General features: G+C 38.8%; 1 protein-coding gene across 1 annotated transcript in view; it reads right to left on the bottom strand.

Moving 5' to 3' along the window:
• The window catches only part of STN1 (STN1 subunit of CST complex), a gene marked incomplete at its 5' end in the record, with an annotated part of 38843 nt that extends 24440 nt beyond the window's left edge, over positions 1-14403 (bottom strand). Inside the window, 6 exons of the mRNA XM_082486700.1 lie at positions 714-876; positions 1636-1747; positions 3023-3184; positions 5025-5096; positions 9543-9638; positions 14271-14403. Coding sequence (XP_082342826.1) covers positions 714-876; positions 1636-1747; positions 3023-3184; positions 5025-5096; positions 9543-9638; positions 14271-14403 — 738 coding nt within the window. The remainder of the gene's footprint in view (positions 1-713; positions 877-1635; positions 1748-3022; positions 3185-5024; positions 5097-9542; positions 9639-14270) is intronic.
• Positions 14404-15281: the final 878 nt, after the last annotated feature.

Here is a 15281-nt window from a genome sequence, read left to right as displayed (position 1 = left end):
AATTTATCCAAATAACACAAAGTAATATAAAGCCATTTTACAAAATGCTTTTTGTTCTATTTCCCGTTCTGCAGTTGACCAAGAACAAACATACTATCTCACTGGAAAGGGTCTTAACAGTTTGGTTACACACAACTGCATATAAACTGATTTCAGTTAAATGCCACCTTCTGATCCTTTCAATCATGGCCTTTCACAAGTAGGGATTTCCAACAAGAGAGACATGTAGTAGGGAGTGCTGTTCATCCACGCATTATAATCTCTGTTTGAAAACTACATCTCTATTAATATGCTGAGCTTCAAATGAGAAACAATACCAAGACTTTGTGCTCCTTTCTCCCGATTAAATTTGGGACCTCAAACATCTGTCCCAAACATCTCGAGCACCTTAAAGGGATCTCCTTTTCTGATACTGCCACTATTTACAGATCTAGATAAGTTAGTACCTGTAGCAGACTGTAAGGTTACTCAGCCCTAATACACAATTACCCTTAACAACAGAATTTTCTCATATGGCTTTCTTCAATCCAGTTTTATCTCAAATGACAAGGTTTCCTCAAGCTCTGTAAATAATTCCTGCATAAAGCTAAAGTGCTTGCAGTTCCTGAATCCTCTGAAGGCCCCAGCTTCTTATCTGGTTGTTTATGCTTAAAAAATAGTACATAGTATTATTTCCCCTCCACTAAAAACTTGAAACAGTTACATTCACTCACCTCCTGACAGCTGGGACTGGGTAGATGCACACCAGTCAGTGACACCAGAGTATCAATCGTTTCCAACTCCTGTTGGTAAAAGGTCTGAATTTTGTTTTCTAATAGAAAGCCTTTCACTTTCTCATGCAGCATATTGATTGAGAAATTCTGACCCTCCAGACCACTACAAGGATACATAGAACACGTCAAAAGACAAGAAATATACTAATAACATTTTTTAGAACAATTAGCTAAAGTTAGCCTGCTAGGCTGGTTTTCAAAGGTCAAAAGGTATTTTACTGTCCTTAAAGAATCTGAATTTAAACCCTTCATTAAAACAGACCATTTTTATAAGCAATAAACATCCAACTGTTCCTCTTCAATCATTTGCTGTAACAGTGTTGTGATTTTAAGATCTGCAGTCTCTGAAACCACACTATACGCATCAGACCTGCCAATTAGCATCCAGCTACCTTTAAACTGAATACAAGAATGGGTGTTCGACTCAGTTTATTGAGGTTATATATTTGTGATTTTACAGGCAGCAGAAGTTGAGAGCATTTCAATGGAATAGCTCCTTATCCTTCCGCATAAAACAAAATCAGACGAGGACACTCCTCCATCTAATCTGTTGACCTCATCCCCAAATCTTGCTCCAAACCCCAGCTTTCTTTACTAGAGACGAGAGGTCTCTATACAGTATTTTACTACCTTCCTAATACTCACTTTGGTTCAGCATTATGTTTCTTTTCTCATATTATGGACAGGTATCTCATCTGCACGGATCATCAATTATTTGGGAGAACAGCAGGCTGCTACTGTATGCTCGTGCAGAGTCTAAATCACAGTTGGGCCCTGTTCTATCTCCAGTTATTACAATAATAAATAAACAATAATAAAATCCCACACTTTGCCGCAAGACCAATATGGATACCGCATTTACCTCTGTCCCTCCTCGGGGCCTTGGAAAGGTTTATCATAAACTTCTCTATACAGACAGGGGAGCTCCAGCATTCTTGAAATCTGAACATCGCACACAGGATCATCCACTTTATCTGGAGCGGAAAAAAGAACACACACTTGGCCAGAACTATCATACCAATCTTTTAAGCAAGCATACCTGAGGCAGCACAACAGAGCTTCACATGCCAGTATTAAATTGGCTAATTTTGTTTGCTGTTGCTTTTATAAAAACAAAACCACAGAGGCCACTCCTGCTTTTACAGTTTACAAGGAGGTAAATGACCTGTTGTGGTGCATTGCAGATTATGCTTTGATCTGACAACTTATTTAACTGGAATTTATGACATATTTTACCTTTCAGCAGTCTTTATCCATTAGATGAAGCTAACACATAGTAAGTAGCTTTATTTGTGCCAAAGTGAAAGCAATTTAGAGGCTATTTGAATTGCATGGCTGTCCTTTAATGAAACAATGGTATTATTAACAGCCCTTGAATGGGTTATGCATTCATAAATCTTCTGTCTGGAAAGGAGGGTTGAATTCCCTCTCAGATTTTAGCTAGGGCTGAAAAATCTAGAGACTTTTTATCTGAGCTACGCGGGGTTTTTAGAAGACAGGCTTCCCCCCACCAAAGAAATAATTTCAGTATTGTCTCAAAGATTTGACTGGGGAAACCCAACTTTTGCACAGTAGCACAGACACGGAGGAGAGAAGAAGTTATGTAACTGGAAACTCTTAGGGTGTAAACAGTGGACTGCAGAACCCTGCTGCCCAAAGAGCTCTCAGATACACAGGCAGCACCTGCAGATCCATGCCTGAGTGACTGAGGATGACAAACACTTCCCAGACATTCTGCAGAGCCAGAGAGTTTAGGAGAACTTGGGTTTCAGTGGTACAATGCGCCCATATGCTGCTGTCTGCCTATGGAATGGATTATACAGGCTGAGACAAACAGCAACCGTTTCTCCAAAGCAGCTAACGCTCTTGATGGAGTGTGACATAAAAAGGTCATCAACTCTATTCCCATGGGCTTTGGCTGTTCTACTGCAATAAAATTGAAGAGCAAGTCAATCTCACAGATACCCAACCACAGTATCTGCATAGCATTTTTGTATGCATGCTGGTCATCTTTTATAGATTTTCCAGGAATGCCTCATTTACAGGCAATCTAATCCCACACATTAAGTACTGTGTTTTCTAACCTTACTCTGCTAAAATCAAAATAAACACGTACAGATTAAAATCTCTTTAGAAAAATGAGATGCCAGAAAATAAACTGGAAATTATTCAATGAATTGCATGCAGCTTAGGTCTTCTCACAAATTCAGACTACCAAGTTACATATGTCACAGATCCATAACACTCACAAAAACATGAAGCCTGGATTTCTCTTTGTTGCCTGTAGGTTCGGATGTGACCTCTGACCCTGACAACATCCCCGATCTCCAGCTTGGTTTTCTGGCTCACCATTTCTTGGAGTTTCTTCATCTGTTCAAGCACAGTAAGACTGCTGGGTGTGCTTGGACGACCTATAAGAAGTGGGGGAAAGGAGATCAGGCATTAAGGCCAAGAGGACTGTCCTTTTGCATTCATCCAAACATCTAAGCATCACAGGAGTCATGTTACTGAAAAAGGGGTAAGGTCCTAGGAACTATGTGTCCTGGGTAGCAAAACTTTTGGGTGACAAAGTTAGTTTACAGTATTATATTTATTTAAATTTTTCACCTGGGGAAAGCGTAAAAGGGAGGAGATACTGATTTACCACTGAAAATATCATAGGTGGGTTGCAAAATTGAAACAGTAATTTGAAATGGGTTTTATAATTTTTTGATTTTGTCATGCTAAGATGGATGAGAATAGAAAAGGTCAGCTGAACTTTTTACATAAAAGAAAAATGAGTCATCTGAGGTGGGCCCAAAGTATTCATATGATGCAATTTGATGTCTACACTGAAGTAAATGCAACTTGACAGAACTTCGCATTTACATAACACACCTTTGCAGCAGAGTAAATTCTTCATAACTTAAAGCCTAATTAGTCCTCCAAGTATCCCTGATCACAATTACAAAAGGCTGGAAGAAAGTTTCCTGTGCCCCCTAGGAGCTGTTTTCTTTAGCAGGTACAAATGAATTAATCACAGAATTGTAGGGGTTGGAAGGGACCTCTGGAGATCATCTAGTCCAACCCCCATGCCAAAGCAGGTGAATTAATTTCCATTAATAATATAGCGTACATTCAAGCACTACTGTTGTACATGTAAACAAGAACACCAGGCTGAAACAAGCATTCTGGGTGCTCATTCTGTTTCAAGTGGTATTTCATGCAATTCCTTTAATGAATTTAAGTTCCTCATTAAAAAATGGTGTGCCACATCATCACTTTTCTAAAAGTGAAAGCTGTCTTCTAGATTCCAGTTCCAGTTGGGAACATTATTAAATGTAAGCATGAATTATCTGTCTGTATAAATGGGCTTGTTCCACAGACATCAGAGTTTTTAATTTTTACATCAAGCTTTCCTTTCCCCATTCTATGTGTATGTAACCCTAACACTGGCAGATGACATTAGTAACTTTTATTTCAGTAGGATTTGACCAGCTCCACATCCAGGTTGTCAGTCTACTACAGGAGATTTCAAGAAAGTCCAAAGTAGAAAGTATTCCATACTTTGACCTATGAGAAATGGTGGGAGGAAAAATCAAAGAGAAACCCAGACACTCATGAGTTCTTCTGTTATTCAGTGCAATAATAGTTTCATTTAAAATGCACAATTTCTGCAGATTTAGAACTTTCCCAAATCATAAAAGACTGCTGGCATCCCTGCACTGTGTTTTAAGCTACTTTCAAGTTCACCATTGACAGTATATACAGGAGCAGGAGAACATGAATGCAAAACAAAGAAGAGGAGGTGCACCCTGAAACCACTGTATCACAAGGGTGGGGAACGAAGACCAGGTTGCTGGTCAATGGATTGGCTTTGGAAACAGAAGCTGTGGCATGCGGCAGATTTCCAGCCTAGTTCCTCACTAGACGAAGTCACAAAATGACCCATAAGAAGAGGATTCTCTGAGCAATGTCACAACATAGAATTGAAATACCCTATTACTCAGATAAGGAAAAAGGCACGACAGGAAGGGTTTTGTAGTGGTTTTACTGGCATCACCATTGGACACAACACAAAAGGTAATATGAAACTCCAAAAATAACCCAGGCTGTAGGATGTGATGATTAAAAATTATAAAAAAAAAAAAGGAAAAAAAAAAAGAAAGATGAATTTGCTCTTCTGCAAGTTTGATCATTTACTGAATTATGTAAGACAGGCATAAGCACAAATGTACAGGCAAAAGAGGAATTATTTATTTGATAAATTACCTGATAAAGATGTTTCTGCTACCATGGGATTTTTCCAGCAGACACAATTTATAACTCCAGTACTATCATCCACTGTAAAAAAATTGCAGGAATTACAGAGTAAGAAAGCAGGTAGTGACGTTTCAAGAAGTGAAGGTACACAGATATGTAGGGAGAGGACTGCCAAGGATAGCTCATTCCAACCAGTCTGAAAGGGAAATTGTGTTCTCAACCTCTACTAATACCTCTGAATTAATCTCCAGAGCCATTTCAGTTGTGGAAGTAACTCAGCCCCATATACCATGCTTATATGCATACTCAGCAAAGTGACAGGTATATTCTCAAAAAAAAGATCAAGCGCTAATTTAAATTATAAGGCTTCAGTACATATTGGATACTATGGGGTTTTAATCTCATTGACAAGGTCAGAAAAAGAGTCAGTGTTGAAAGCTGAAGCCAGACAAATTAAAATAGGAAACCAGGCACAAAACACAGAAGCATTACTGTAACAGTGAGAAAACAGCACTTCAACATTGGGTGGTACAGTCACGTGAATAGACTAGGAGCGCTGCTACCTCCAGCCACATTGATTTCCATGCTAATACTGCGCACAAAGTCTGCTGGTGTTTCCTGTGCAAGAGGATGTTTGAGAGAGCAGAAAGGCAGCTCCTCTAGGAAGGACAGAGGACAGCACATGCTTGTGGTTCTGCTCTAGGCCAGGAATTCCCAACTTAAAGTACATGTACTGGTGGCATGCAAGCCACTTCCGTTGCTGAAAAAGCTTAACACCTTCTCCTGAACACAGGAGCGGTCTAGCTTTTCCTGTTTTGTTAGTACCTAATCAAAATAAGTTTTGCAATTTCTGCCCTGGGCACTGCATTGCCAAGGACAGCAGAAAAAGACAAAATCCAATGAAAACTAAAAACCTATCAGAAGAATCAATTTTTCTACATATAAAGAGACTGTACATAGATGGCACGTCCAACAAACACTCTAAATAAAAATGCACCAAATGCCTGTCAAATCACAGCAAGGGTCATGTTTCCAGTCCAGCTAATGCTCCAAGCACCTTCCTCCTTCAATGTGGCCATCTGCAAGACTGAGCTTCCCCTCTTCACAAATTGGAATCTGCAATTTTCTTCTGCTCCTTAAATCTGACCCATGACTACAAAAGTAACAGCAATGTTTACCAGAAAAGTACTGATTGGTACCTGCAGTCTCTTCCTCTGGGAACCATATCATCAAAGCAAAATGCCTTTGCATTGTTTCACATGTTTTGAAACAATCTCCCTGTTTGGGGGGTCCAATTGCAAATCATTGTCTTGCCTTCCTGTTTCCTGCTGCACATTCCTAATAACAAATATACAGCATTTATAAGATGCAGGCGATTCCAAATTCCATCACAAAAGTATGCTCATCTCATTGCTATCCCCTTTTTGAGTTGCTGCGTCTGCAGCTATTTCAGTAGCTTTAATTTTGTACCAGAGCATAGATAATGATCTAGCTGGTAGGATTTCCTCTCCTTGGTAGAGACAAAAAGCAACTATTTTAGTACACTCAGAGCCCCCATATACCATGCCAAGCCATTCATGTAAGCCAGCAATGGCAATAAGAAACAGGGCAGATGACATTTCACTTATTGCATTACTGCAGCTTCTAGATGTTCCAGCTCACAACTGGCTGTTGCACCAGCTGCAACAGATACGCTTATTAAGAAAGGCTTAGAAGCAAAACAAACAAGACTGAAGGATTAGGAGGCCAGACTCCTCCTCCTCAATGTAACAGATGAAAATGGGAGTCCTGGAGAGATTGACCTGTTCTTGACCACACAGGGAATCTGGTAGCAGAGCAAGACTCACAGTTCACAAATAAAAGCTTTGCACAAAAAGACAAATAACTCCTGAAGCACAGATGACTGAGAACTCTTGCAATTGTATTCTAATTAGACAGGAGAATGTTAATCTATTTTAAAAGCACTCAAGGGGTCTACAAGGTTTTGAAAACTTCCTGTGCTCCCTGCACCACCCTTCCTCATCTCTTCGGGTTTAAACTTTTTTTGTTGTTGTTGTTGGGGGGGGGGGTCTGTTTTGTTTTGTTTGTTTGGGTTTTTTTGACTCTTACGTTAACTATTTGAGGGGTAGCACTCTCAAAGCTACTTGGGTAAATGAGGTAATTACATTCATTTTTATTTCTTTATAACAAAAAGGGTATGGCTCTTGTAGGGCCTGTGTGAGCCTACTGAGATCCTGCTGAGATTTTTTTCATTTGTTTTTAAGGCAAGTGCCTTTCAGCCTTTCAAAGCAGTTCTGGAGTATAAGGAAAACCACATGTGATGTTTGGGTTTGTTAAAAAGGAAAGGAAAAAAAAAGAGGTTCGAAAGGTGCATTAGCTAAAGCATGAGCTTGTTCAAAGCTATACTTTAATTAGATATCCTTCTCTGAATTGATCATAATAATAGCAATAAATAATCAAATCAAAATGTCAAAACCAGGTTTTACACAGCATGTAATATTTTTTTTTAAGCCAGGAAAGAGTCAATTCACTTTCTTTTACAATTATTATTTTGTCACCAGTTCTAGCTGTATGGATTTCAGCACAGAGAGGACCTAAGAGTCTCTTAAAATGAGCGGTGTGTATTCTGAAGTAGACAGATAGGAAATGGGGTCCCCCCAATTGTGGCAGTGACACAAAGACATTTCAGTTCTCTATCAGAGAAAAAGTACAAAGGCGGAATTGCTTTGTAAGTCACTTTTAAGCAGATGGAAAGTGAGCAAGTACTGAGCAGCGTGCAGCACTCCAACTGATGTAATGCCTGCTCTGTGACTCACCAACCAGTCTGTTGAACTGAGAGATACAAGAAGTTACATGCAGGAAACTGTCTAAGAAGTTACAATTTTACACTGGCGGAGTCAGACTGCCTGAAAGGGAGGGCAGGCTGGGGAGGGGCACCCTGGCAGGTAGCCTGAAAGCTCAGACCAGGAACTATTGGAACAAAGAGTGGAGCTGGATGTGAAAGGACAGCAGCAAGCCAGGATCACTGAGGCTGTACTTAAAGATCAGCTGATCTAACACTAAGGCCTTAATTCCACTGCTCTGCAGTTTCTTTTTATTTCTATTCTTCCATTTTCTGCCCCAATCAAACATTTCCAACAAGTTTACATCAGAACTAATGCCGAGCGCAGCGTGGGAAACCCTTGCTCGTAGAATTGGTTTTGCCTTGGTCATTTTAAGTCTGTCTTTCTCTATTCTCATGAAGTGATAACTGAATTTGCAATTTATGTGTCAACACTTCATTACATCATCAATCACATCTTTGCCTCTTAACTTAGGTGCTTGTTTAGCCTGTGCTACTTCAACTGCCAGAGAAACTTGTGCTTCAAAATATTTACTGTCAACTCATTATTTAGCATAATGGCAGAGTAATAACAAACATCCAGAAATTAGACTTAAAGAAAAATCTAGAAAACATCCACTCTAATAAACTTGCAGGGACATTTCTATAGAGCACAGAGTTACCTCTAAGCAGCCACACCCAGTGCAGGGTATGCTGTATGCCCTAGCAGTTAATGCTACTCTGCAGCAGTATGATGCAACTGCAGGTGGTGTGGAAGCTGGGACCTGGTTAAGTTGTCAACTGTATCTTCACAATACTCCTGTGAGTCAGGGAATTGCTGCTGACTCAATTTTTTAAGTGAGGGAATTGGATAAGAAGAGGCGCCTTATGATTACCTCCATCAGATGGAAACCCATGGCAGAGGAAGACACTGGACATGAGTCCTTCAAGTGCTTCGATAGCATCTACACATTTGGCTCCCCTTTTCTACCGTAAAATGACCTCCCCCACTTTTTGAAACTTGCCACATCGCCACTACTCTGCTCTGCTTTTTCTCCAGACGAAAAAGACAGCTGAACACAATGACAATCAGATGTTTCCATGTTAATAAAATAGTCTAAATATTGGGAAAAGCAATAAGGAGGAGACAAGTCCCAGCTGGTGTTGGCAAGGACTGGTACGATGATGCCTTGGTTAGATTTGCTAAGACTCTTATGCACCTAAATATAAACAAACTCCTGACTGCTATTAAAAGCGGGCTCCAACATATGACAAAACATACAAGAAGTCAGAAATGATTTCTAAGGTTCAAAAAAGGAAGAAGTGACTTCCCATTTGCAGGCACTGCTAAATCCATTTGTATCTGACCAAAGGAACTGCATATATATATATATATATATATATATATATATATGAGAGGAAGATGGTGGAGTACAGTGGCAAAGCAGTAACCCAAATTCAGATTTGCTAGATGACCCCAAACAAATCAGTTACTGTGTTTTAACTATTTGTTTCTCTGCTTTTAAAGTGGAGATAAAAAGTAGTAAAAGTTTTCTAAGTAATCTGCGCTGCAGATACACATTGTACTAGGAGAAGAGCTCAGTTGTTTCAAGAGCAATGATCAAATAAGGCAACCTTTAAGTTCTAACGGTAACTACGATTAGAAGGCTTGTAAGTACAAGAAGAAAGAAAGAAACTTTTCTTACCTCCATAATTATAAAAGGCATCTCGCTCTTTCAGTTGGACCACTATCCCGACAACATCCACCTGTCTTACTGGATGTCCATTATAAAAGAATATACCTAGACATAGAACATTCTAGGTAAGTATAACTATTTCTTTCAACATCCTACCCTACATAGTCACATTTGTCAGTAAAAACTTATTTTCTTACACATTTAATATATCTTAAATTACACAATGCCTAGTCATTTGAAAAATCCCCTGGATCACTGAGGACTAGGAACACTAGAAGGAAGAAATAACAGCTCTATTTAGGATTCCAAAAGTTTGCTTTTGTAGAGTGTCAGAACTTTATTAACCTCTTGTTTTCTTGCACACCTGGATCTGAAAAACAGATTGCTTGCTGCAGGCATTAGGGGGGGTTTAAGCTTTTTTGTTCTGTTGTTTAATTTTGGTTTAGGTTTGGGTTTTTTGGGTTTGGTTTTGGTTTTGTTGTTTTTTTTTTTTTAAACTTCTTCACCAGGCTTCAGAACAAAAAATAGAAGACAATGGAAGCAGTTTGAGCTTCTCACAATGCAGCTGTTCCTGATTAAGGCAGAGCCTCCAAAAGGAAAACTAACATAATTCTGTCTTTGATTTCTCAAAGAACAGGAACCATGGGGGGCAGGGGGAGAGAAACAACCCTCTTAGATTGCAGAGTACGCTATGCAGTCATCGTGGACAGCATCCTGAACTTCAATTTCTGAAATAAAATGTTCTAAAAACATCCCTTCAAAGCTATTTTTGTCCATCTATAAAGATGACTTGAATAAGAATAACATGTAAAAACATGTCCAGGAAACAGTGAGGAGTCACAGCACAGTGGACTTTGACAGCACTGAGGTTGTCACATGCTATAACCCCTTTCATAAGAGTAACAAATGTTGTTAACAAACACTGATGTAAACATGATACATTGAAGCTTCACAGTCCACTAACAGGAGGATAATAAGGCAATAAGCTCCAGATAGATCCTGGGCTGGCTAATTTTCAGTCAATGTGTTTTCTTCAGATTTCGAATACTGCTGCTTCACTCAGATATGCCATCTGGGATGTTCAATAACTGTCTTCTAGAAACTAGATAACTCAAGGGACTAAGAAGGGAACATTTGGCTCCATACACTGTGGCAAGTCTTATTCTTACAAAGCGAAAAAGAAACACTGCAGCAAGGGAGTCAGAAGAGCATTCTGTATAAAAAAAAATAAATCAAACCCCAAAATAACTTGTCCTACATAGCTGGCAGCCTTAAATGAGCCTGGAATTAACTTTCTTCATGTAAGAAAGACAAAATCCCCAAAGTTTCAGAAGAAATCACTGGTGATCAGCCAAGCAGCTCATAAACGCAAGTTTTGCTTAGAAAAATCCACCACAATGTTTTGAGGATGCATCTATGGCTGTCATCTTAGAGCTGACTATACTAATCCTGCAGTCACTGGTCAGTAGAGAATGTTTAGCAGGTCTGTCCACTCTTCTCTCATTCCATTTACCAGGACACAAATAAACACTGCTGTAGAAACCCTCAATGGAGATGCTCCCAGTGTATATGATTATTCACTAAACCTCACAAATCTCTATAAAAGAAGGTCTGGGTCAGTTTCAGGGTAAGTCTGTTGACCAGAGACTCCAAGCTCTTGACTGTGCAAACAAGCCATGTATTATTATGTTCATTTCCCAGTTAGTAAGCCGAGTTTTGGCCAATGATAGAGACCAGATAAAACCGGTTCTCTCCATCCCCATAAACTCACATAGAACTCCACCTTTACTCTACAAGAAACTACCTGAATTAATCTGAAAGATGAAATTATATTTACAAGTTGTTGAACTTGATGACTTCAAGGTGTAAATTGTTTCTCCTCTCAGCTTATTTGTTCAAATTATGTTCTTATTGGTAGCAATAAAAATATACTAAACATTTGAACCTATGTGCAAGAACATTCAGTCAAGCTCCCAGTAACTCAGTAAATATCACATACATTAATATGTTGTTACCACAACAGGAAGCCACAGCAGTGGTATAGGGGGCTATAGGTACAGAGCTCTCTAGGGCAAGTTCTGGTCATGTCTTTACCAGCATTTCTGAGCACTGAGATGTTTGCCACTGCTTTAATTATTATTACCTCCTTTTATGCTATTTGTAGCTTCCCTCGCTTGTTGATAAGCTGTCACAATCCAGTGGTGCATGATAACTCTGAGAAAAGCTCATTTCCATGATGTGATTATGTGTTACAACCGAGTTTGACACCCACTCTTATTTAGAGGCTTCTAAGACAACACAATTGCTGTTTTTATCTGGGAGGTTTTCCAGCCTTCTTGTCACCATTTATAGCAGGAGAGTAATTGGCCAGGTTTACTGGTTTCCTCTGTGTTGTTTTAAGGGATTAGTCATTGTGGCATCAAATCCTAATGCTTAAAAATGGAAAGAAAAAACTTATTAGGTCATTCAGTCCATTTCCTCAGGTCCAATGCAAGACCATTCCATACAGTAAATTCCTGGCAATCTGTACAGTCAGGGTATAAACAATCCCAGTGAAGGGGATGCAATCTTTTACGTAGGAAGCCTGCTCCACAGTTTAGCAGATGTCATTCTAAGGATGTTTTTCCTGACATTCAGTCTGTATTTCTTTCCATTCCTCCTAGTTACAACTCTTTGTTTTGCACTCATTCATTCTTAATTACCATTACTCAATGACTGATTTATAGCCAATGACTATAGTTAGCTTCAGCCGGTCTTTAACAGACCCATTAAAGGCAGGAAACATTGACAGCAAACACCTACCTTCTTCCTTCCCCAAAAGAGTTTTTTTTAGTGTTTCTGTTGTGCTATCCTTTGTTGCCAATAAATAAGATATGCTGAAAGATGTCTGGTTTAGTATATACACAGCACCAGGAGAATGAACAAAATTCAGGATGTTTGTTCTATGAAATTTCATTTTATTCTTTAAAGTTTGGTTTTGAAAATGATACAGGATTGCAAGCAAGCTTAATTGTGCAAAAAGCCAGATGCACAGGAAGTGGAGAAAGCTCGCATGCACCAATTTTAAAGGCTGATATCTTGACATGACAGATACCACTTCCTTAGGATCATCTCAGAAAAAAAAAACAAACAAACAAAAAAGTAATAACAAAACTGAAAGTGTTCCTGAAGCAAAAGACAACTCACTTAAATAAAAGAACAGGAAGGGAGGTGAGAAGGGAAATTCATGTAATTTAGAGGTGAAGAAAAGCGAGCAGGATTGTACTTTCTAGGACTGTTCCTGCTCTTGTGAAATGTTTGTTGATGTTGAGAAGTTTAGTTCTTCTGAATGTATTTTTGAGTGTGTATGTACTAATGTCCAAGTCCAAACTACAATCCTATTCTGCTGACACTGAATTGTTTTGTATTTTGTTTGAAAACAATTAAAATGTCTCTAATTGAAGCAGGAACAGTTTTTACCTACATTTGCTACACCAGTACAACTATAAGACTGCACACTTTAAAAAGGCCTCTAAGTACTACTCGCGCTAGTGTAAACATCAACAACAGACTAGCCTGATTCTTGCAATGGATTTAAGACAAAGGTCTCCCATCATATTAAATAACAGAGGTATATATACTGAGCTTCACAGTTTGTGAAGTCCCTACATACATAAAAATTGTTGTGAGAAGTGCAGAAAAATCACTAGTCCTTAATTTCTGCAAGAATAGGACTGCTGTTATCCTTGCTGTTAAAGATAGATAAATAAGAATAACAAAACCTACAAGGCCGAGCTTATTCAAAGAGCCAAACAGCTGTACCTTGTCTCTGTGGAGGAAAAAAAAAAAAAAAAAAAAAAAAAAAGGAAAAAACCCAAACAAAACACTAAAACCAAACCAAAACCACACACTTTTATACTTTTATCAGGTTTATCTTTTTTATCAGGTTTACTGATTTTCCTCATTAATTCTAAGTTCCTTGGGTTCCCCCCTGGTAATCTCGCACCTTGTCAAGCTTCACTTTGGAGTAATGAATGCTTCTACAGCAGAAAACACACTGTAGTCTATTTAAAGTATTTGTAGTGAAAACAGAAATTCAAGGTCAGACCCATGTTGCTTTAGAAAGTGTACACATGTGGGTGATATTGGCTGAAGACCAGCAGGAAACAGACTGCAAAGCATACAGTTTCCAACAATGGTTAGGAAATAAAAGGTGTGGTATAAGATTCAGCACAGATGCCAGAATTCTCAAGAACATTGTTCAAACGTATGAAGAATGTCATGTATCTATCATATCTAGAAATTAAGCAGACAAAACCTCAACACCTGTACCTGTTTTATAATGTACTAATATCCAGAGGAAAAAGCAAAAGATGTACAAACAGCAATGTCATCAACTTTGCAAAACTTTGCAACAAAGAGAAGAGGCATAAAATCCTTCTCAAGTGTTGTAGAGACAGTAAAAAGATAAAACACCTAAGGCCAGAAAGGCCCAGCATTTTTAGAGTTAACTTTATCAGAATATAACATGCATTGCCACACAGAGGAAATATAACATTACCTTAATGCAAAAGAGTTTCTGTACCTATATATATATATACACAAGAGGAAGAAAAGCCATTAGAATGAACACATTTTATTTTTCACATAGATTTCTCATATAACCTGTTGTTCTTAGAACTGTTAAAGATACTAACATCACTTAGCTTAGGGGCTTGGAAAATTACTTTACTGGTGGTCACGAAGCATTCTGCATACCTGGCACTTGTTTAGATTCTCTCATTTCTTTTATATCTTTAATATAGAGTCTTGCAAATGCAGAAAATACAGGATCCAGCCCCCAGTGCAGAGAAGGCATCTCTTCTTCACGCCTCTTGGACTCAGACTGCATTCAAACTCAGACTGCATTCAAAAGACAGAAGAACTTGAAATTATTTTCCACACAGGTAAAGAGCTGTTCACATATGTTCCAACTGAATGAAAAAATACCTTGTGATTTTACACACAATAACATAGCAGAGTTGATGAAGAGACACAGGAACTTCTCTAATACAATGTTATCTTTGTGTCACTACATGAAATATTCAAAGTATCAAATACTGATGATTTACTTGAAGTACTGAGACTCAAGAGCAACAGCATTTCACCAGGCTTCTTCAAATGAAATAAAATTTCAGGGATTTCTCCTCTATGGACCCATAAACAGAGAACCAAATACAACGCTTCTTTAAAAGAACAGGATTGTGGGATACTCGCTGATTGGTTTCTGTACACTTGATTATTCCCCTCACCCCCTTCTCTTTTCCTTCCATATTTTCCTCATTGTTCATCCTGTGCTGTATTGCAGTGGTGCGGAAGGCTTACTTTATATAAAACAAAAGCAGCCAGCTCTTTTTTATTTTTGGGCATACAGTCTCCAATAACTGTGTAATTATTACTTTCCCCTTTTACCTCTTCAGATTTGCCTGCTATCTTCTGCCATTACCAGAGCCACTTCTCTGCTTATCACAGAGTTGATGTCAAAAAACCCAGCACTCAATTTAGGAAGGATCCTTGTAGAGATTTGGAAGCTGAATATACTTTTTATTAGCTTCTCCTGTATGGATAGCTAAATTGTTCCTGCAAGCTTTGCAGGTCACCGTCGAATGGGTGTCAGCCACTTAGAGCTGCAAGGCAAAGGTGGTAAGCGGACTGATTTTGAATAGTGTGTAACAGGGCTGAGATTTGGCTGCTACAGTCACCTGAGAGGGAGCAACTCCCTGCTACAGG

The sequence above is a fragment of the Vanellus vanellus genome, assembly GCF_965231255.1.
Source record: "Vanellus vanellus genome assembly, chromosome: 7".
NCBI lineage: Eukaryota > Metazoa > Chordata > Aves > Charadriiformes > Charadriidae > Vanellus > Vanellus vanellus.
Note: the sequence above shows the minus strand (reverse complement) of the source record. Positions and strands in the feature narration are given on the sequence as shown.